This window comes from Eptatretus burgeri, chromosome 5, assembly GCF_056783735.1.
Source record: "Eptatretus burgeri isolate ZD-2024b chromosome 5, Ebu_testis_v1, whole genome shotgun sequence".
NCBI classification, from domain to species: domain Eukaryota; kingdom Metazoa; phylum Chordata; class Myxini; order Myxiniformes; family Myxinidae; genus Eptatretus; species Eptatretus burgeri.
The window spans coordinates 21,024,662-21,048,742 of NC_140965.1; the positions used below are offsets into that span (position 1 = coordinate 21,024,662).

Consider the following 24,081-nt stretch of genomic DNA (forward strand, 5'->3'; position numbering starts at 1 on the left):
CTCTCTCTCTCTCTTTCTTTCCCTCCCTCCACCTCTGTTAAAGGGACTGTTAAGGACTGATGCTTTAATTTTTAATTTAAAACGGCTTCCCAAGAATGTAGCATGTACAAATCCGATTTGGAGTGAGCTGACCGGAAGGCTGCAAAGGTCGCTACATGTTCAAGCATGCATGCATGTGTGCAGGCAGGCCTTTGCCGGGTATATAGCATGGGTTTTAAATGCTCCCACCCCGTTTTATGTAGAACCCGGCGGTTAAAAAGAACATGTTGTTCTTTTTAACCACCGGGTTCAGCATGTGGAGACCCCATGGATATCTCCAGGCGGTCTTCGCATGCTGTATTAACACACCCCATTTCGTTCAATCCTCCCCACCCATTTTTCCACAAGTCCTACTTCCAAACGCATGTTGAGAACCCTCCCCCCCCCTTTCTCCCTCAAGTCCCCCTTCCAAACGCAAATCCAAACTCTCCTCCCCTCACACTTACCTCCTCCATCCTCCTCGCTCCCACCATTCCCCCTCCCAGAGTGTATAGTGACGTTTGGGGAGGCGTCGCTCTTCTCCCCCTTCCTAGTTCCCCCTTCCTCACCCCCACCCAGCTCCCCCACTCCTCCTTGCTCCCTCTCCCCGCCTCTGTCCCTCCTCTCTCCTCGTCTTCATATTTCCATCAGGAATCCGACGGGTTGTATTTGCTCGTCATCTTGTAAAGAAATGTGATTTTCTGTCTGTCTGTATGTAACAGCAATCACGCCAAAACTACCGAGCCAATTACCACCAAACTTGGCACGTGGACCAAGTTCGACCTTGTGGTAAACATAGACGACTTGGTTTCATTTATAATCACTGGAGTTCAGGAGAGAAGGTGGATGAATATTCTTGAGGTAAATGTGTATCGTGTAGCACCACCGGGTGGTGGTGGTGGTGGTGGTGGTTGTGGTGGTGGTGGTGGTGGCAGAGGGTATTACAGGTCAGCTGTGGAGATAATTTGCATTTTGCACTGTGTTGTTCTCATCCTCAGAGTGGGAAGCCTCAAAATCAACCTCCACGAAACAGGGGAGGGGAGGGGATGGGAGGAGGGATGGGGGATGGGATGGGAGGCGGGAGGGAGGGAGGGGAGGGTGGGAGAGAGAGAGGGAGGGGTGGGAGGAGGGATGGGAGGAGGGATGGGGATGGGATGGGAGGCAGGAGGAGAGGAGGGAGGAGGGGAGGAAGGAGGGGCGGGGAGGGCGGGAGGTGGCACTCGGGAATTGGGAATTCCTGCTCGTTCAGAATAAAATGAAATAGAAGGTGTTTTAGTTGCATAAATAAAGATGTGTTGTAATTTGCAATGAAGACAAAATAATTTTATTGTCTGAGGAAAGTTGCACAACAACGTTATGAATATAACATGATATATATATATATATATATATATATATATATATATATATATATATATATATATATATATATATATATATATATATATATATATATATATATATATATATATATATATATAGATTTAGACATTATTTTGTCCTTTCATTTTTTTTAATTGTCGACAAGTTTCATCGCCGATCGACAATAAGTAATTAATAAGAAACCAGATTACATAATCAACGATGTAACGAAAATGCGATTGAAGTATTTTTATATTTCCCTGAACGTTCGTCGTGCAACTCATCGCATTGCACACTGACGTCATTGTACATACGTGATGACGTCATCGAACCGTATTACCTTTCAGACCATAATATGATGTATTTCGAGTGTGATATGCATAGTGATGTATATTTTATTTGTGATACGAATAAAAGGGAAACAAATAATCGGTGAGAGATGTCTGTCCGAGGCGCAAGTAAAAAATATATATATATATTTTAAAATTTAAAAAAAATGACATAATGAAGCCGGAAGTGTCATGAGGAAACAGGATCGAAACCGTCGCAGGAGGGAGGGTGAAGGGGTTTTGATCGAGTATGACGGCAAATCCACGTTTAAGCAAGGTAAGATGTAGTAATCGATGTAAATGGTTCGATGTTCGCTGTAAGGAGGCGATGAGCAGTAAAATCGTTGAACATGGATGATGGACCTGGGAGGACTTGTGGGAAGCTTGTGTGTGGATGAGTGATTGATGCTGGGGCTGATGGAGCGTAGTCATGGTGGAGCGAATGGTGTCCTCATGCACCAAAGTTCGTTATGTTTATTTATATATATATATATATAATCTTTGTACATAAGCGTGTAACCTAGGGTGAGGTGAGGGGACGAAGCCATCTCAACTGGTACCCTATTGTTTCTGCACCGTTATTACAGCACGGCGACATCGCCCTGTTATATAATTGGCTATTCTGTCCTGTGTCTTCTGTCACACTTATGGCCGCGTACGTCCCTTTGATCTGAGGGCTATAAATATAAATTTGTCCAACGTCACAACTCTTCCCATCATGCATGCAAATTCACCGTGTCTACGTTTACATTTTATAACTGCAAAATTGTTTCATCATTCTTAACCTTTTACTGCCTCCAGCCGCGCGATATCGAAGTATTCGCTTCTTGTTTATTTTGTTTTGATTCTTCCTCCCCTCTTTCCCCCCTCCCCAACTCCCCCTTTTTTTTTTGCTCAACTGTATTATTCGTTAAAAAAATTTCTCAGCAACTGCTTGTCCAATTGTCACTAAACTTTCAGCATAAGAGTGACCCCGCCCATGGAGACTGTTTTTTTTTTTTTTTTAGCAGCATCTCGCATGGTGAACTCGGCGTTGTTCTTGTTCTTCTTCTTGTGAAGACAAAACCTTAATCTCAAGAACTCGGCTCTTGTATATACAAGATCCGGATCTCCTTAAATACTTAGCACATGTACACATCCTCACATAGACGGTGCCTTTTGAGAGCGTCTATCATGAACTTTTAAATATATTCGGACATTTGCTTTAAAGTTCCGAAAGGTTCACGTTACTATTTAAAGATTATTCCATTTATCGTATTGTAATTTCGTAAATACACGATATATCGTAAATACAGTATGACGGGTTTCGCTATTGGCTTAATCGAGGCACGTGACGAAATATCGGAAGTTGTTGTTGTTTTTTTTTTTTAGCCGACAAAACCTTTAGGACACTGCTCTTGGACACATTTGTCCTTGTTACCCCATCGGGTCTTCCACCCCACAGAGTCTAAGCACCGCTCGCGTTCTCTCTTTTCTTGTGTACAGTTCATTTGAACGTCTTTCTCCATTACTCGAAAACAGAATTCGATGAAAATTGACAGGTATATTCTAGAGACCATTCCCCAGGCATTAACTGATCTCAAAGTGCGATTCCGGCCCTTTTGGTCGAGGAACTGCCCTTTCGGCCCATTTTCTTAAAATTGCTATTTCTCGGTTATTAGTGGACAGAACTGAACCAAGCTTGACAGGTATATTCTAGAGACCATTCCACAGGCAATAACTGAGCCCAAAGTGAAATTCCGGCCCTTTGGGTCGAGAAACGGCTCTTTTGGCCCATTTTCTTAAAGTTGTGTTTTAAAAAAAAATTTTTTTTAAATGTGCTGGGCGATGTCCAACGCAAAATTAAGTTGCAAATTATATGAAACTAGCCTCACTCTTGAGGTGTTCTGGTTTCTTTTTCTGATGCGATGAAAATCTTACCAAATTTCAAAACTATCTGTCGTCCGTGCTATCGCTCACCTGAGAGTTGTAAGAATGAACTCCCACGGAGTATATTCGCAATTCAAACTTGTTTTTTTAATGATTGTGACATTATAGGTCGTGTGGTATGGCAGCCATCTTGGATTAAATCTAAAAACTTTGGACATCTCTGGAAACCAATCAATGGAAGCAAATTTCACTTGTAAAATTTCTTTAACTCCTCATGTATGTGGAATAAAGTTTGAAAATGACGTTATCAGTGAAGTCATATGCCAGACATAATTGGTTGAATTGAAATACTTATCTGAAATATCTCAAACATAATATAGCTGAACAATAACTCAATTTTATTGAAGCATTCAAGATATTACAGGGGAGCATGCATGTTCCATTGCTCGAGTCTATGGACTTACTCCTTGCAATCACTGGAACTCGCGTGCTCCCCCATACATGCTGTGTTAACTGTTTATAAGTGAATTCCTGAACTATGAGAAAGATAGAAACAAATGCAATCATGTATTGGCACCAAGTACTAATGACACAGTGAAGTAATTTCATGACCGAATTTGACCAGATCACATTTAAAATTGAGCTTAACATGATCATTTTGACGATTTCGCTGTTCTCCACACATCAGTTGTTCGCGTTAAGTTTGTTCAATTCAAGTAACTTAGTCGTGTGTGTGTGTGTGTGTGTGTGTGTGTGTGTGTGTGTGTGTGTGTGTGTGTGTGTGTGTGTGTGTGTGTGTGTGTGTGTGTGTGTATATATATATATATATATATATATATATATATATATAGCTGCAGGCCGGGGGTCAGGTGAGAAGACCACTGGGTGAGGAAGCTTTCTCTGCTCCCACCAGACTTCCCGGAATTGTAGGCCGTCACACACGGATAATTTTGTGACGCGGCGGGTCGCTTAACCGACCGTGTATGCCAACAACTCAACCACGTGACTCAGGGTCCTCCATCGAGTTAATCCGGTTACCTGAAAATGACCACGTGATTTAATTACCGGGGAACACGCCCTCGGTACGCCTTGTCCGAACCAGGTCACTTTACCGGATCAGATTCAGCCAAGCGACACTGCCAAAGACGTACCGGCTAAAAGGAACGGAATGTTGGGAATAAAGTCCTGGCTAAGCTAGGATTCGGACCATGCTGGACCAATGAAGGAAAAGACAAAAACGAGCAGGGAACATTTATAATAATAATTTATTCACAATGGGCAAGGAAAGGTATGTGGTATGATCAAAAGATTTATTGGGGTGTGTTGTGCAGAGATAGAGAAGAAGGGTGTGGTGCGACATTAAACAAGCAACTTATGAAAGCGGACGCAGAGCAGACCCAACCCGAAAATAATAATAATAACAATCTTCTGCAGGCTTACTTGTATAGACGGGTGCCGACACACACACACACACACACACACACACACACACACACACACACACACACACACACACACACACACACACACACACACACACACACACACACACACACACACACACACACACACACACACACACACACACACACACACACACACACCGATGAAGAGGAATTGAAAGAAGACAAGACAGGACGGGAGAGGAGTTTAGGCTACGGTCTCTCGGTACCTTGGTATAATTGATATGTGGTACCCGAATGTGCCACCAATACGTTTGGGGGGGAGTGCTCCATGGTGCGGTACCCCCTGACAACTGGTGCGTCTCTCGCACCGTGGGTGTGAAGGAGGGGCTTGAGTTAGGAGGGTGGAGAAGAGGAGGAGGAGGAGGAGCCCAGCGATGACGACAGAAGGCGGAGTCGAGGTCCAGCTTGAGCGGGAGAGGCAGAGAGGCAGAGAGAGAGAAGCAGAAGCAGGAGTCCAACGATGACAGAAGGCGGAGTCGAAGTCCAGCTTGAGCGGGAGGTGAGGCAGGGCAGAGAGGAGGAGGAGAATCCGCTCGGACCTTTATAGGCCCCATGGGGCCACCCCGAAACTCGGTGACGTCACCCGAATCGGGCGCTCTGATTGGCCCTGACCCCCTGCGTGGCCCGGCCGTGATGGCCAGAAACAGCAACATGCCATTTCTAGCAAGGTGACCCCACGCCGCAAAGATGTCTTGCTCCGACCTCACGACATGATATGAATCGCCCACACCGAACTCCGCATCATGACTTGCCTTGCAAGAACCCCCGGGCCGTGCCCTGATGACCGGCTGAGGGCAGCGTCGGTCTCGGGCGCCCCCGACCACCGCTGGCCAACGCGCCCGGTCCGTGTGTGCCACGTGGCCCGAGCTGCATAACATGCCTCTGCCCGATCACAGCTTCGCTTGCCGTAGAGGCAAGAAGGTAAGATGTTATGGCAAACCCATGCACAGACAGTAAGATGTATCCATTCGTGCCCAGCTCTGTACTATAACAAAGTGTCGCAAGTGGCGCACGAGTCTGCCTTTGAGAGCACGTTCCGTACAACATCTTCCGTTCAGATCCGCCATTATGCACGTGGTCAGCGCTCGCCCGATCCTGCTATCGTGTGCATGGGGCGAAACCCGATCGATACAATTCGTCCAGAAATGGGTTGAAAGGAATGCGCCGCTTGCGCCTTGCACACACTCATCCCGCGTGATGTGGTGTGGGGTTGCCTTTCTATTATCGGCCTCTGTACGTGTTCAGTGCAGCTTGGGCGTCGTGCTGAGTGTGTTTCCTGTCCATTGAGTGGAAATTACCGCTGCGTGTGCGTTTGGCAGGCTGTGTTTTCTTCAGAGGGGTGGGGGTGTAATGCCTGCTGGCCCTTTGCTGAGGACCCATCTCACAGCGAAGGGTGCACATGGCTCAGATTTACCTCAGGAATAATCAGAAAAGAAGAGTAGGAATGAAGTTCGAAATGAAATGAAGAAGGAATTATGTAAGCAAACCTAGCTATGAGATCCTCGCAATGCATGCCCCTGTTGTCCCGCTAGACAAAAGGGAAGGGACGATCGACACGTATATTAATGGAATAACTGTCTTGGGACCACGATCTTTTGGATGCATGCAGTTCCAAGAACTACAATATATATATATATATATATATATATATATATATATATATATATATATATATATATATATATATATATATATATATATGTATATATACACATACACATAATCTGTTGCACAGTGGAGTTCACCATGATATTACAAGGTGAATGACTGTGATCATATTGAATCATGCCTGGTGTTTGTTTAATGGTAAGGGTGGTGGGCTTGGGATCTTAGGATCCTGAGTTCAAATCCCACTCGGCTGATGAATTAATACCAGATGGGGTTGACTCTGCCTGTCATCCTTCTGAGGTCGGCAAAATGAGTGCCAGCCAGCGTGCTGGTATACTGTGTTGGAGTGGCGACCTGTCCAGGATTGTGCCCAATAGCCAAGGAGACTGCTTAGGCAACACCAACGCTCTGCACAGAGTATGGTCCCAATGGATGGATGGATTAAATATGTGATGTTATTGGTCATGTGGATTGGCAGGCATATTGCATTGAAATTAAAAACCTTCAAAAACCATCTTCTCCAGAACCGCGTAATATATTGGACATGAAACTTCATACACATGTCGACTGGCCATGGGGAATAAAGTTTGATGGTTAAAATGTCATCGGTCACATGGTGTGACAGCCATATTGGATTGAAGGGTAAATCTTAAAATTTTCTCTTAAGTCACTTAACCTATCGATGCAAAAGTTTAGAAATGCGATCCAATAATATTGCTGCAGATAGTGTGAAAACGATGATGTCATCGGTCACGTGGTTGGCAGCCATATTGGATAGAAAAACAAACCTTATCCGATGAACGTGAAACCTCACAAACTTGGTCGACTACCCAGTTAGTCAGAGTGTAAATATATGATGTCATCGGTCACGTCATCTGGCAGCCATATTAGTTTGAAAATATTCTCCGAAGCTGCTTAACCAATTGATTCGAAACGTTACACATGTTCGACTATATATTCTAAATCAGGTTTGATAACTAAAACATAGTTCATGTGGTTTGGCAGCCATACTGAATTTAAGGAAAAACTTAAACTTTTTTTTTTTTATTCAGCCATATCATGTGATGAATGATGTCACCATTATCAAATTATGTTCCACATGGGGAGTTGATCACATCTGTCATTTTGTTAATTTTCATTGAGCCACTTCAGGGAAAACCAATGTTAAAGTTTTTTTCTTCAACCCAATGCTAAGCCACGTGCCGTCGTGCCTGATAACATCATCGTTATCACGACATATGCAACAAGGGAAGTTGATCATATTTATAAAGTATCGCATCGATAGGTTGAGCATTTTCAGAGAAATTGAAGAAGAAATTTTTTTTCCTTGAAGACCATGTGGCTGCCACACCATGTGATTGACGTTCGTTATCAAACTTTTATCCCCATGTCCTTCGCTAAGAATAGGCGAGTTATCGCCGGCACCTTGAACAAATTCCAAATTTCTACCCTCACCTACAGAGGGCATTGCATCGGCAGCACAGCTGCGCCCTCAGCAATGACGCTGCGCCCTCAGCTGTAACCGGAATGAACTGCTTTTGTTTCGCTCTCGGACGTTTCGCGACGGAAATAACCAATCTTGCTTCCGTTCCCCACCAATCTTTCGGGATTGTCCGTTCTTGTGTCCGTCACGACCGTTCTTGCGTGTAGAGTAAACGTGTTGGTTTCGGTTATATTTGCTATTGTGACCGTAATTACTGTGTTGGTTTCAATTTCAGCCGCTTTTTCATCAATTTTAGCTGTTTTTGTAACAAGAATGACGGGTTTTCATTCCGTCTGACAACGCTGGCGTCCGTTTGTTAGGGGGCCCGACACTGCTCCTCTCTTAACACCAGGTCCGCTCACAACAATGGCCCGCCTTCTCCCTCGTTATTGCTGAGAGACGCTCTCCTCTTCTTCCCCTCTCATAAACGTACAAACTTCACGGCCCAGCAAAACAGACAACGGTTAGCGTCCTGTTCCAGTATGCGAACAAATTCGCCCCAGCATGAACATGAGAATCACACAGCCTCAACCGTGTCGAGAAGCCAGTGAGGTCCTACGTGTTCTGATCTCCATCTCCACTCTATCTTCCTTCTGATGTCACACTGACCAATCATAAGCCTCGGGGGCATGGCTTGCCGGTGGTTGTTAAAATGTCATTTCTTTTTATAGCAGGCCTTGTAAATACAAAAATGAAGGAAAAGGTCACGAGGAAATCACATACTGGGAGAAACTAGCCTTAAACCCTACCTGGTTGACACACAGTATGACTCCCTCCTCTCCCCCCCCCCCCACCCCCATGTGGTGATATGTAACAATCTTAAGCTGACAGTTTTCCATACTTTATTTACATCAAGATGTCTCCTAACCATCCACAGACCATGCTGCACCATACAATCCTACCTTTACTATGAAATTCCTCAAGCTACCCCCACAAACAGAACAATATAGATATCCATCCATCCATCAGGACCATAGTCTGTGCAGAGCATTGGTTCGGCTGAAGCAGTCTCCTTGACTATTGGACACAATCCTGAGTGGGTCGTCACTCCGACACAGGATACCAGCAAGCTGGCACTCATTTTGCTGACCACGGAAGGATGACAGGCAGAGTCTCCCTCGTTATTTGATACAAGTTGGGGGTGCTTTTTTTTGTTTTTTGTTTTTACAAGAAAATGTGTAACGGAGAATATGAACTAACACCACCTGGTATTAATTCCACAGCCGAGGGGGGTTTGAACTCAGGATCTCTAGGATCCCAAGCCCACCACCCTAACGATTAAGCCAACACCAGGCATATATAGATATAGTACAATGAATAACTGATTACCCTACTGGCTTGTTGCTTCCCTTAATTTTATAGGTTTAAAATGAGGAATGCTGCAGAATTCCTATAAAGCCCAGTCGTAAAGAAAAGTATTTATTTATTTTTGGTATACAAGATTGAAGTTTGTGGAAGAGCGAGGTGACTCAAGGTCGATACATAAGTTAGGTAATGAACTGGAAAGTAAGAGAGGGAGAAATACAACCTTGAAGTAATGAGCATGGGTTATGGAGAGGTATAAATGATCCCTGGTAGAGACAGGTGATGATACGAGATGGTGCACTGCCTCCTTGAATGCCAAGACGGAAGAAATGGATTCCACAGTCTCAGGTAGTCGGTTTCACAAACTGGAGAAAAGAGGAACAAACTAGTTGTGTGCAGTGATGCTGCATTTTTGGAGTTTAACCAGGAGAGGGTTACTGGAAGAATGGACAGAGATAAAGACAAAGACAGAGACACACAGATACACACACAGACTTTTGAACACACACACACACACACACACACACACACACACACACACACACACACACACACACACACACACACACACACACACACACACACACACACACACACACACAGACTTTTGAACACACAAGATTATAAAAGTAGAAAAAGACACAAAATGTACATACAGTGGTTAAAAAAAAAACAACAAAACAAACCCCAAGCCACACTTATCTACATATACTGTATACACTGGATAGGAACTCTTTGTGTCCGTATGTTCCACATCCATAGCATGCCATTACGTCCGTGGAAACATACATTTTATAAACATGGCCATTAAATTTTTCATGCAAAACTACGTTTAGCTTTTTCTCATTTTCAGGCAATGTCAAGTAAACAACTATTTTAAAGGGCTTGATTTGTTTAAATTCCCCAATTGCTGAGTGAATCATCACGATTGTGATCTTTTATACAATCGTACTGAACTTGCTCAGTTGAGCGCACAAATCATCATTATTAAAAAGTGGTGGCACATTCGACATATTAACCTTAACCGTAGGTGTATGGAATGGAGAAATAATGAAAAAAATATATAAAAGAGGTTGCGTTCCAGGAGAAGGCATTGTTCCACAACGGAAGTTTACATTGTTCATACGAGAGGCTGCACGGATATTATGCGAGTAGACTATTTTTTTTGTTTCTATTGCCCGAAGCACATCTTCAATTTTCACCTCACTCGGAGGAACGCAGACTTACCTATGTTTACAAGTAAGCGACGCATATATGCTATTATTCAAGCAAGCGTTTTCCATAGCGAAAGTAAATTAAACAAAAGAAAAGGTGAAAGTCAACAAAAGAAACCTACTACAAGTAGCGCTAGCAAGTGGAGGAAAAATAAAATAAAAAACCAATGTCACCCGCAGGGTGACCCGTATCTTGCCAAAAGGTGACACTGAGGTGAACAGAGCTGCTCTCCACCAGGAGCGACTCCTTGAGGAATATCTGCCTACGAGAGATTCCGATGAGAATCGTTCTACAGAGTAACCATGAAAAATATGCGTTTGCCTCATAACGTCACCAAATGACGTCATAATGTCTCAAGCTTGACATATCGAGAAAGCACTCAGAGGTGTTCAATTTGAGGTACTACACGATATGGTTCCTAAAACTTGAAAATTTGACCTTGGGGTCAAATATGTTTGACCTCAGGTGCTAACCATGAAGGTCAAGGCCAATTGCCACCAAAAACTAATCAGCTGAGTGCCAGACCATATACTACATTCCCATAAAGTTTGGAGACGATTAGATAAAAATTACTCAAAAAAAAAGGGTTTCGTCGACTCCCCTGATTTGCGACAAAGTGACCTTGACCTTTGACCTTGACCTTCAAAATTTTATGCGCTGAAAGGGACCTCTATAGGCCTCTGATATGCTAAGTTACAAAAATTTCCAATGATAACTGTGCTCTGCAGAGTGATTTATACGTGATTACAGACAAAAAATAAAAAAAACATATGAAGGTCAAGGCCAATCGCCACCAAAAATTAATCAGCTGAGCGCCAGACCATGAACTATATTGCCATGAAGTTTGAAGATGATCCGATCAAAATTACTCAAAAAATAAGGGTTTCGTCGACTCCCCTGATTTGCGACAGTGACCTTGACCTTTGACCTTGACCTTCAAAATTTTGTGCGCTGAAAGGGACCTCTATAGGCCTCTGATATGTGAATTTACAAAAATTTCCAATGATAACTGTGCCCTGCAGAATTTTTTATACGTGATTACAGACAAACAAAAAAATAAAAAAACATACAAGCTGACAAACATATCTTGCAAAAACTTCGTTTTGGCAAGATAATAAGATGGACTCAGTCCAAGAAACTTAAAAGCAGCCAAAACGTTGGCTCGACTAGAAAGCATGGCAAATGGAACACAGGCCTCAAAACTGAGGTTTGGGGTGGGGGGGTTCTGAAAAGCAACCAAGAAACACCTACTGTGCTTTCTCTTTTAGGTCATCTCTTCGAGCATGACCTAATAATATGGGTGTCGATGTCCTTCGATCCGTCCGTCCGTTCACAATGAAGTTGAAGCTGGAGATCTGGTCATTAGTGATCCTGATAGAGGTCGATGAGACGTACACGATGGTATGACTTTCAAGGTCAAGGTCACGAGGCCTTTGAAGTTGCGAAAATGACGATTTTCAAATTCTATCTCCTCCGCCATTTCTCAAGCGATCTTGAATTTGATTGTAGCATATGAATCTACGGGACAATATCTAAATTTGGTCAGGCCGGATTTTCGATATTCGCTTTCGTTTTCGTGTCACGTGACTTCAAAGTTTGCAAAAAATGCGAAAATGACTTTTCAAATTTATCTCCTCCTACATTTCTCAAGCGATCTTGAATTTGATTGTGGCATATGAATGTATGGGACAATATCTAAATTTGGTCAGGACGGATTTTCGAATTTCGCTTTCGCGTCACGTGACTTCAAAGTTTGCAAAAACTGCCCTACCTTCAGGAGGTTATATATTCTCTACTGGGCATGCTAAAAGTTAGTGAATGGTGTCATTGCATAGTAGCTGACGTTGTCTTTCATGTCCATTCGAAAGAATACCGATATCTTCGAATACGTACACGTCACATGACTTTGAATTTTGTGAAAACTGCTTCATGTAGTTGCAAAATGACGATTTTCAAAATTTATCTCCTCCTACATTTCTTAAGTTATCTTGAATTCGATTGTGGCATATGAATCTATGGGACAATATCTAGATTTGGTCAGGCCAGATTTTCGATATTCGCTTTCGTTTTCGCGTCACGTGACTTCAAAGTTGGCCAGAAATCCCTCCTGACCCGAGGACACTACACCCTAGTAACAGGAACTCATGCTTGTTTCGCGCAGAGATGACCGTCACTCCTGCACGGGTGTATTTTTCTCTTTCTATCCCCTTTCTGATATTTTATATATATATATATATATATATATATATATATATATATATATATATATATATATATATATATATATATATATATGCCTGGTGTTGGCGCAGTGGTTCGGGCAGCGGCTTGGGATCCAAAAGATCCTGAGTTCAAGCCCCGTTGGGCCACTAAATTAATACACCAGGGGGTTGACTCAGCCTGTCATCCTTCCGAGGTCGGCGAAATGAGTACCAGTGTACTGGGCCGGTGTATACCCCGGTTAAAATAGGTGTACCATATCCCTGTGTCGTAAGAGGCGACCAGGGTTGCGTCAGGAAGGGCATCCGGCGTAAAACATGTGCCAAATCACTATGCGAATCATACGGATGATCCGCTGTGGCGACCCTGACTGGGAGCAGCCGAAAGAAGAAGAGGATATATATATATATATATATATATATATATATATATATATATATATATATATATATATATATATATATATATATACATATATATATACACACACACACACACACACACAGTGACACACACACACACACACACACACACACACACACACACACACACACACACACACACACACACACACACACACACACACACACACACACACACACACACACACACACACATATGTAACACAATATCTCATAAAGTTGTGGACGGCTTCAGCAGGAATTTGATGGACAGGTAGGGAGTGTCACAGGGACGAATTGATTCGATTTTAGGGAAGATGGACAGGTTGTGACAAAAACAGGTGGTTGAGTTGTGTAGGTGACAAGAACATACTGATTAGATTTTGATGACGGTATGGATGCAGAGCCGTTCAGCTGGTCGTAGGTATGCTCTCTACCGAGTGCAGTTCTCGTATGTATTGTAATACATCATACCGTCCATATCTTTTAGAGATATTTCATCATTGTCAACACCTAAAATTCCTTTGACTTATTCACAATTCAACTACAACGCTAATTGGCAATCCCTGCACGTCGGTTCAGAATAATAACATTAACAGAAGAAACTGAGATGGCGATTTTACTTGTATGGTAAACCCTCGTTCATTGCAGGTTTTCACAATGCAGATTTGTTTATACAAGTGGCAGTAAATGTGCCGCATATTTCCCGAAGGTGCATAAACCTTGATTATACGTATGTTTGCATATGGCACTGTGACCATGTCATGCACAGAGGTGACGTCTCCCACCATTTTCTCCCACCCGTGCTGTTTTCAGTCTGCATAGTGCCCTTCTTTGGGTCATACAGTTTCCCTCCTAAGTGTGGCGTGCTGTTTTCAGTCAAGTGAGCTTGTGCCCAGGAGATTACTTTGCTTCAACGTTATTTAACCACACACTGTACCCTTAAATACAGTATGGCACCAGAACCCCAAGCCTCTTCAAGTGGTTGTGGAGTGAAGAAATCCAGTAAGGTTATGACATAACATAGAGAATTGTGATTTTTAGACAAGTTGTGTGGTGGGATGAGTGTAGTGTCAGTCAGCCATGAGTTTCATGTGAACAAGTCCACCGTGTGTGCCATTCATTCAAGCCTGACTTCCTGGAGAATATAACAGAAAATGGCGATGCACCAGAACAGGTGTTCACTGCAAATAAAGTTGGGGTGCTTTTTTTTTTGTTTTTACAAGAAAATTGGTAACAGAACAAACATCTCCAAGGAGCAGAAGGCAGCACACAGGTTCAAGTCTTTCAAGGATCGTCTTGCACTTCTTTTTGTGGAAATACATCCTACGGTGACTTTAAATGCAAACCTTTCATACCATGACATGCCCACCAGCAACTAAAATCCCCTGGCCTCAAACGATTAACCCCCACACTACAAATTGATACACACTACACAGTATATGTATAGCTATTCCCTCTGAGGTTTTATGAACAAAAAAAACGTAGAAAATATTTGTCAGTATGTTACGTTCCACGGCCGCGTTCCCCTATCCCCATTTATCCCATAATCTTGAGCTTTCACAACTGTTTTGCCGAATGTGCTGTTTCCAGGAACCTCACCCCCACATTTGACGAGGGTTTACGGTGATGATAAAAGTCGTGCAGCGCAGATTCGAGTCGTATTAGTGCCAGCACGCTTTCATTTTGCTTCGTTCCACTCACGCTTGGGCTGTTTGTTTTTGTTGTTTTTTTCTCACCTTTAAAATCCTAACATTTTATTTGTATTTTCTCCATCAATTACAGGATACATTTGCAGCATAAAAAAGAACTTGTGAAAATGTTAATCTTATTATTGATGATGGGATGGACCGTTTTATATAGTCTACTATACTTTAAAACCTACTTTTCCTGCTTTACCAGGAAATTGCAGACTTGAAAAGTCATGGTCTGCGTAGCTTCAGAAACATCATCGTGGTTGAGTCAAATCTCCTTCATTGGCAGGGACTGCTAGTACCAGTAAGACATTTTTTTTCCTGACCTTTTATCCTACAGTCTAATAATGGCTGCATTTCTTGCATACAAGAGTAATAAAATGTAGGAACAGGCTAAGTAGCCTTGCCTGTGTAATGTTATCTATCCCAGGGCTACCAAATTGTACATGGCATTCCCACAGAGGAAAACTGAATACATTAGCTCGGAGACGGCTGTTGAAATTTGAAGTCCTCAAATCAAAACTGGTCCCCCACCATACTCTATCTCATCCCACGTCCCCCTTTTAACAACTCCCAGCTCTTGTTTTGTATTTTGTTTTTTCATCCTTCTTGTCTTCTTCCCACCATTGAAACTGAATATCTATTTTTCATTTTCATTGGCTGTTTACATTTTGGTTGGGCTTGTTAGTGTTCCTTATTTGAATACCCTGTTCATGATTTTGGGAACGCAAGTTCATATCGCATACACCATTTGTTTTCCCATTGTCAAGTCATGCCCTTGCAGTTCATGTAAAAGTACATACACCGATGTCTACCAATAGCTTTGTTCTGCATGTGCTTTCTATACATGCTCCACAATGAGCCTTGGATCGATGTAAGTAATAAAATTGTACATATTTGATGTTTTTATCCCCCGCCGTTTAGCGGAAGGGGGATATTGTTTGTTTTTTCTTCCCCACCTGTGGAACAAATTTCCACATCCTCTCCAATCTCATTCTTCCATCCAGGTCTTCAAGACAGCTGTGAACCACCATCTCAGATTGTCCCCAATCCAAAACCATGATCTTTTCTACTCTCATTAATCCCAACCCCAATCCCTTCCTCCAAATTTCCAGTTTTCCCTCCTTTTCCTTCTGTGTCCATCTTGTCTACCCATGCATCCTATTCTGTCCCCCATTCCTCCCCACTCCCATTGTTTGTCTTCCTCCCTCTGGCTGTCTTGGCCTTCAGCTCTGCTGTTGCTGTCCCACCCCCCCCCCTTATCTGTTGTTCCGGCAAACATTATGCCATTTTACATTCTTTCCCAATAACATTTTCTGCTCGCAGACCACACCCATATTCTTTCTTTCTCAAGACTGTGTGGGGTAAGGTGTTCTATGAACTCTATTGTGTAATATTTTTTAGGGCCTTTCTCTCCCATAATTACAGACGAGACACTGTGATTAGGATCAGTTATCGGCAGCATCTTTCTCTTGATGGAGGTGTCTCCACTCTAACAGCTGAACATCATTCCTCTTTGTGGTTCCCTCAACCCTCTTACTTGGGTGCAATGCTCTGAAATTGCACAATGAGACAGATCACCAACTTTTATAATGCGTCCATCTGATGCTATTTATGGTTCTTCAAATGAGATGCACTTGTGGGCATTTCTCAACTGGAAAAGGGTGTTTCATTACATTTGGTAGAAGAGTATATATTGAGTTTGGAAAGAAGCCTCTAAAGAATACATTTATATTTGTTTGAAAGTTTTATGATAAACCTGCTTACACTACTGATTTTGCTCCATTACGGTAATGCTTTTTTAATGTACTTTATGATGATTATTGCTCTACCCCTTTCACACAACAGAATCTCAGAGGTATATCAGGAGGTAAATCCGATTCTACCCCACCAGTACCTCCAAATTCAGAGCTTTAACACATTACTTTTGTTAACCGGGCGTAGTGGTGTGCGCCTGTAATCCGGCTACTCGGAGGCTTGGGTTGGAGGATCGCTTGAGGACGGGCGCTCTGCTCTGCGTTGGGTGCTATGAGAGGGTGTAGAGCAGCCCGGAATCATGGCGAAACCCAATCCTTATCCCCGTGTCGTAAGAGGCGACCAGGGTTGTGTCAGGAATGGCATCCGGCGTAAAACCTATGCCAAATCAGTATGCGGATCATAACGGATGATCCGCTGTGGCGACCCCTAACGGGAGCAGCCGAAAGAAGAAGAAGAACACATTACTTTTGTTCCCCCAAAGAAGGAATTTTTAGGACTGATACCCCGGGGTACCGCCGTGGGTGATACGTTCGTGAAAAATGCGAATGTCGGGGCATTATTTCAATGGGAAGAAGAGGGATAGGTTCTCTGCAGTTCATGATTAATAATGGGAAATCAAAAATCCTGCGAAAAACCATGAATACGTGAAGCACAGGGCCGCGTATGCAGAAGCAGGTCAAAACAAACCCACAAATACAACACAGGGCCGCAAATGTATAAGCAGTCAGAAAAAAAAACCCACAAATGTATAAGCAGGTCAGAAAAAAACCCACAAATACATGAAACACAGGGCCACAAATGTATAAGCAGGTCAGGAAAAAAACCCCACAAATACATGAAACACAGGGCCACAAATGTTTAAGCAGGTCAGAAAAAAAACCCACAAATGTTTAAGCAGGACAGGAAAAAAAACCCCACAAATACATGAAACACAGGGTCACAAATGTATAAGCAGGTCAGAAAAAAACCCCACAAATACATGAAACACAGGGCCACAAATGTATAAACAGGTCAGGAAAAAAAACCCCACAAATGTTTAAGCAGGACAGGAAAAAACCCCACAAATACATGAAACACAGGGCCACAAATGTTTAAGCAGGTCAGAAAAAAAAAATCCCACAAAGACATTAAACGCAGGACTGCAAATGTATAAGCAGGTCAAAACAAACACAAATACATGAAACACAGGTCTGCAAATGTATAAGCAGGTCAGAAAAAAACCCACAAATACATGAAACACAAGACTGCAAATCTATAAGCTGGTCAAAGCAAACCCACAAATTCATGATACATAGGGAAACAAATACATGAAACACAGGGCCACAAATGTATAAGCAGGTCAGAAAAAACCCCACAAATACATCAAACACAGGGCCACAAATGTTTAAGCAGGTCAGAAAAAAAACCCCACAAATACATTAAACGCAGGACTGCAAATGTATTAGCAGGTCAGAAAAAAAACCCACAAATACACGAAACAGGACTGCAAATCTATAAGCTGGTCAAAGCAAACCCACAAATACATGAAACACAGGGCCACAAATGTATAAGCAGGTCAGAAAAAAAACACAAATACATGATACGTCGGGCCACAAATGTATAAGCAGGTCAGGAAAAAAAACCCCCAAAAATACATGAAACATAGGGCCACAAATGTATAAGCAGGTCACATTTTATGAACCACGAATAAGTGGATCTACAAATATCAGGACTGCAAATGTATAAGCTGGTCAAAGCAAACCCACAAATTCATGAAACATAGGGCCACAAATGTATAAGCAGGTCAGAAAAAAAACACAAATACATGAAACACAGGGCCACAAATGTTTAGGCAGGTCAGGAAAAAAAACCCCACAAATACATGAAACATAGGGCCACAAATGTATAAGCAGGTCAGAAAAAAACCCCACAAATACATGAAACACAGGGCCACAAATGTATAAGCAGGTCACATTTTATGAACCACGAATAAGTGGATCTACAAATATCAGGACTGCAAATGTATAAGCTGGTCAAAGCAAACCCACAAATACATGAAACACAGGGCCACAAATGTATAAGCAGGTCAGAAAAAAACACAAATACATGAAACACAGGGCCACAAATGTATAAGCAGGTCAGAAAAAAACACAAATACATGAAACACAGGGCCACAAATGTATAAGCAGGTCAGGAAAAAAACCCCCACAAATACATGAAACACAGGGCCACAAATGTATAAGCAGGTCAGGAAAAAAAACCCCAAAAATACATGAAACATAGGGCCACAAATGTATAAGCAGGTCACATTTTATGAACCACGAATAAGTGGATCTACAAATATCAGGACTGCAAATGTATAAGCTGGTCAAAGCAAACCCACAAATTCATGAAACATAGGGCCACAAATGTATAAGCAGGTCAGAAAAAAAACACAAATACATGAAACACAGGGCCACAAATGTTTAGGCAGGTCAGGAAAAAAAACCCCACAAATACATGAAACATAGGGCCACAAATGTATAAGCAGGTCAGAAAAAAACCCCACAAATACATGAAACACAGGGCCACAAATGTATAAGCAGGTCAGAAAAAAACCCCACAAATACATGAAACACAGGGCCACAAATGTATAAGCAGGTCACATTTTATGAACCACGAATAAGTGGATCTACAAATATCAGGACTGCAAATGTATAAGCTGGTCAAAGCAAACCCACAAATTCATGAAACATAGGGCCACAAATGTATAAGCAGGTCAGAAAAAAAACACAAATACATGAAACACAGGGCCACAAATGTATAAGCAGGTCACATTTTATGAACCACGAATAAGTGGATCTACAAATATCAGGACTGCAAATGTATAAGCTGGTCAAAGCAAACCCACAAATACATGAAACACAGGGCCACAAATGTATAAGCAGGTCAGGAAAAAAAACCCCAAAAATACATGAAACATAGGGCCACAAATGTATAAGCAGGTCACATTTTATGAACCACGAATAAGTGGATCTACAAATATCAGGACTGCAAATGTATAAGCTGGTCAAAGCAAACCCACAAATTCATGAAACATAGGGCCACAAATGTATAAGCAGGTCAGAAAAAAAACACAAATACATGAAACACAGGGCCACAAATGTTTAGGCAGGTCAGGAAAAAAAACCCCACAAATACATGAAACATAGGGCCACAAATGTATAAGCAGGTCAGAAAAAAACCCCACAAATACATGAAACACAGGGCCACAAATGTATAAGCAGGTCACATTTTATGAACCACGAATAAGTGGATCTACAAATATCAGGACTGCAAATGTATAAGCTGGTCAAAGCAAACCCACAAATACATGAAACATAGGGCCACAAATGTATAAGCAGGTCAGAAAAAAACACATACATGAAACACAGGGCCACAAATGTATAAGCAGGTCAGGAAAAAAACCCCCACAAATACATGAAACACAGGGCCACAAATGTATAAGCAGGTCAGGAAAAAAACCCCCACAAATACATGAAACATAGGGCCACAAATGTATAAGCAGGTCAGGAAAAAAACCCCACAAATACATGAAACACAGGGCCACAAATGTATAAGCAGGTCATAAAAAAACACAAATACATGAAACACAGGGCCACAAATGTATAAGCAGGTCAGAAAAAAACACAAATACATGAAAACACAGGGCCAGAAATGTATAAGCAGGTCAGGAAAAAAAACCCCACAAATACATGAAACACAGGGCCACAAATGTATAAGCAGGTCACATTTTATGAACCACGAATAAGTGGATCTACAAATATCAGGACTGCAAATGTCGGAGTCCGACAGCATTTTAATCCTTTTCAGGACCGGGGTTCTCTCTGAGGAAACAGTGTACCTCCCCGTAGTGAATGTATTGTGAAACGAGCGATGTTTAATTACGGTGTCAAGGTTCACGTAATATTGCATGGTCAAAGATCAAAAGTATTGTTTTCTGCCACTTGGTCGACTTGTCGTATGTTATCTACCAAAGTCACGGGTGACACGAGCACAAAAACAAGCTGCTGCTGGTTTTGACAAGCCTCAAACAGCGCTCTAAATTTTCTTAATCTTTGAAGTTGTTGAGAGCATCACCTACTCTGGATGGACCGTATACCCTTTCATCGCAAAATCTTAAAAATCAAGAGAAAAATGATAAATGTAGCTTCCGGAATGGGTGACATTTTGTATGTCGTGACAGTACTGCACATGTGGCCACTGTAAAGCAAACCATTGTGGGTCCAACTCCAGTCACATGATGGTAATCACAACCGTATAGTCTAAAGCTATGAAATACCTCAGGGTAGCTTGTACTGGGTTCAGCAAACCACCGGGTTAGCAAAACCAGTGTGAAAGGAGCAGAGGGGTGAAGAAAAATCCCCCCCGGGTAAGCAATGTGTTGTGTGAAAGAGATATTAGATGTGTAAGATGTCGATACCATTGGAAACTGCATAAATGTCTGTGAATTCATTTTGAAGTACGATAAAGATTGGGGTTATACTGCAAGTTGCTTTACCTCTGGAATCAAAGGAGTAATGCTTATCCATCTGTACCTCCTCTGCTTTCTTTCTTTTTCTTCTTTTTTTTTTGCAGGACAAACCTCCTTATGACAAGGGTGCTTTTAGGGTGGATATTACATTTCCCAACGATTATCCCTTCAAGCCACCCAAAGTGATGTTCAGGACAAAGATTTATCACCCAAATGTCGATGAGCGAGGGCAGGTCTGTCTCCCGATCGTAAGCCCCGAAAACTGGAAACCAGCCACAAAGGCCGATCAGGGTGCGTATGCCGTTCGTCGTCCAAATTGCTTCAACTGTTCATTTTTATATCAGTCTTTTTGGAGATTTAATTTGTCCTTCAGAATGGAGTGATGTCTTCCTAGCCCTTGTCATTCTGGGTAATTATTCCACCTGAAAGTCATTTTGCACGTCTCAGAGAACCTGTGCCATCATTCGTGGTTTACATTTGCTGAGTCCTTTCGTCATACTACAATACGTAATTTGGTCTGTCTGTCTGTCTGACTGCAATGCATTCGGTCGTTGCTTATCCAATCTCAATCACGCTTACCAGGGGTCTAAGGGTCGTACGATTGAGGTTGTGGTGACTTAATTTGCCATCTTCCCAAGGGGGGTTTCGGTTTGGACAAACGCCATGCGAAGGTGCACAGTGTAGATGGCTTATTGTGGCATGTTGTGGGGAACACCTACCGGAAGTACAACATATTATAATCACAAACTATTCAGTCAGTGTTGAAAGTAAACAAAATGCTGTATTTACACGTGCATAATAACAAACACCTGCTTTGCCTTTGTAAATAATTCTGGCATCAAGGAAATGGTGGGAAAAAATAATAAAGATTTCTGGATTTCGTTCTTCAAAATACTTTTGAGTATACAACAACATGAACAGGCAGACTTCCTGAGGCTGAGGGTAAACGCGTTTCCGCATTTCCGTCACCATTGCAGCGAAAAGTGATTGACGGTTTTTGGGGTTTTTTGTACCCTTTGCACAGTTTTTCAGAGTGTGGTATCTTGTGTAGGTACATTCTTCTATCCACCTTCCGAAGTCGGCTTTAAAACGGAATACATGATTGTAGGTTGGAATTTTATTTTGATTATTTACTTGAGCTGCCAGATATGAATGGTAAATTACTTGGTGGTGTAATTGTTAAAGCGTCCGCTCCGAGTCTGGGAGATCAGTGGTTCGAACCCCGGCCGAGTCTTACCAAAGACTTTTTAAAAAAATTGTAATGCTCTGCATTTATAAAAAGATAGAGCACGGAAAAAGAATCATAGATTGACAACCATCGTGTCGGCTTGATGGGCATAATGGCATCCACCTGCGTTGAAGTTCCTTGTGAGGGAACTCGTACTTTGAAAGTGTTCATAGCTCCACCTTCTGACTAGTTTTATAGCATTTATAGTGTGTATTCACAAAACGAGTTTCTTGTCCATGTCTCACATCCTCGCACATCTAAGTTCATTCCATATGCTTAACTCGTGTATCGACATTGCTCATTCCGATTACTTCATCCAGGTACTATGGCGTGATGCCATTTCTGTACATTGTGTGAAAGAAAAGCTTTTAGGTTACATAGTTTTATTTTGGCCGTCTCCTCTCTTTATTCACTTCAAAAAATGTTTTCTTCATTGCAGTTATTGGTATTCATTAACTTGTACTCTGACAACAAAAACAATAATTTGGTAAAATTGCTCGTCAATCATTGTCGTGTGTCCCTGCCACAGTGATCCAGGCCTTGCTGGCGTTGGTCAATGACCCAGAGCCAGAGCACCCTTTGCGGGCAGAGCTGGCAGAGGAATATACACAAGATCGCAAGAGGTTCATGCGAACAGCGGAGGAGCACACAAGGAAGCATGCCGAGAGGCGACCAACTGACTGACGGCGCACCGAACGTTTTTCCGGGGTTGGCGTGGTAACCCCCTATTTGATTTGGTGGTTGGAAAGGGAAAGGGTGCCAATTTATATTTGAGAAAGTTTATAATCTTGCGTGTGAAGATTTTCCAGAACATTATCATAATTCAATGTACGTAGAGCTTGTTTTTGGTTTTTTTTGTCAATGCTTATTAAAGTTAGATATAGATGCCTTTGGATGTGTTGTGAGGCTTGTATATACAGAAGTGGAAGTGCTTGTAATAAACCACTTCAACCACAAGCTTTTTGCTACCTTATTTGTATTTCTTTGGTTTCGATGAGAGCTCATCAGAGTTGCCTTTACTCATTTCTTAAAGTCTATCGTCCGTACATGGAAGCGATATATTGTTGAAGATTCGACGGCGCTTAACAGCACCGCCGTCTCAAGGGTTATAACGCCGGCTAGTTCGGCACGGGTCACGCGCCTCAGATCACGATACCAAAGTACCCCTGGGCCTTGCCAGTTGGGGATATAGACCCTGGCTACAGACTGGGTTTGATCAGAGACCGAGCAAAGTCTGCCAGTCCGTAACCAGTTTGGTTTTAAATACAAATCGAGCAATTGTTCCTCAGCGCGGCACGAATAAATTCAAGGCGGCAAATCTCGTATAAATCAGCCAGATTTATTGGGGACACATCGGAGAGCACGACACAAGCAAAACATTCACGAACGTTATAATTAATCTATAACCCACTCTTACCTAGGGAGCTACGGATACGGGTTTCGTAGGGAGCCCTAGCAAAATAAACCTTAGGCCTGGACAACATGCAGACAAGACACGGAGTACTTGGTGGTGCCTCATGGACGAGAGGAAAAGTGTCGAAGGCACGAATGCGGCTCGTGACAAGCCGATGGTGTCGGAATCGAGCGCCCAGCTCGAGCATGCAGCGTGGCAAAATGGCGCTCGTACTCCTAT

At 42.4% G+C, this 24,081-nt stretch overlaps 1 protein-coding gene and 1 pseudogene across 2 annotated transcripts; both read left to right on the forward strand.

Annotated features, from left to right (window-relative positions):
* The first annotated feature begins 1,860 nt into the window (after positions 1 to 1,860).
* LOC147026023 (ubiquitin-conjugating enzyme E2 L3-like) lies at positions 1,861 to 23,405 on the forward strand. 2 transcript variants are annotated; one of them, XM_085880990.1, is made up of 4 exons: positions 1,861 to 1,986; positions 15,179 to 15,274; positions 21,325 to 21,511; positions 22,978 to 23,405. In XM_085880990.1, exons 1-4 carry the CDS (start codon positions 1,960 to 1,962, stop codon positions 23,130 to 23,132), a joined length of 465 nt encoding a protein of 154 aa, XP_085737116.1. In that variant the 5' UTR covers positions 1,861 to 1,959; the 3' UTR covers positions 23,133 to 23,405. The 2 variants fall into 2 exon arrangements, with proteins under 2 accessions (XP_085737116.1, XP_085737115.1); XM_085880989.1 differs by lacking the exon at positions 1,861 to 1,986 and adding an exon at positions 14,168 to 14,607.
* On the forward strand, positions 16,904 to 17,046 carry LOC147026024 (signal recognition particle RNA; annotated as a pseudogene).
* Positions 23,406 to 24,081: the final 676 nt, after the last annotated feature.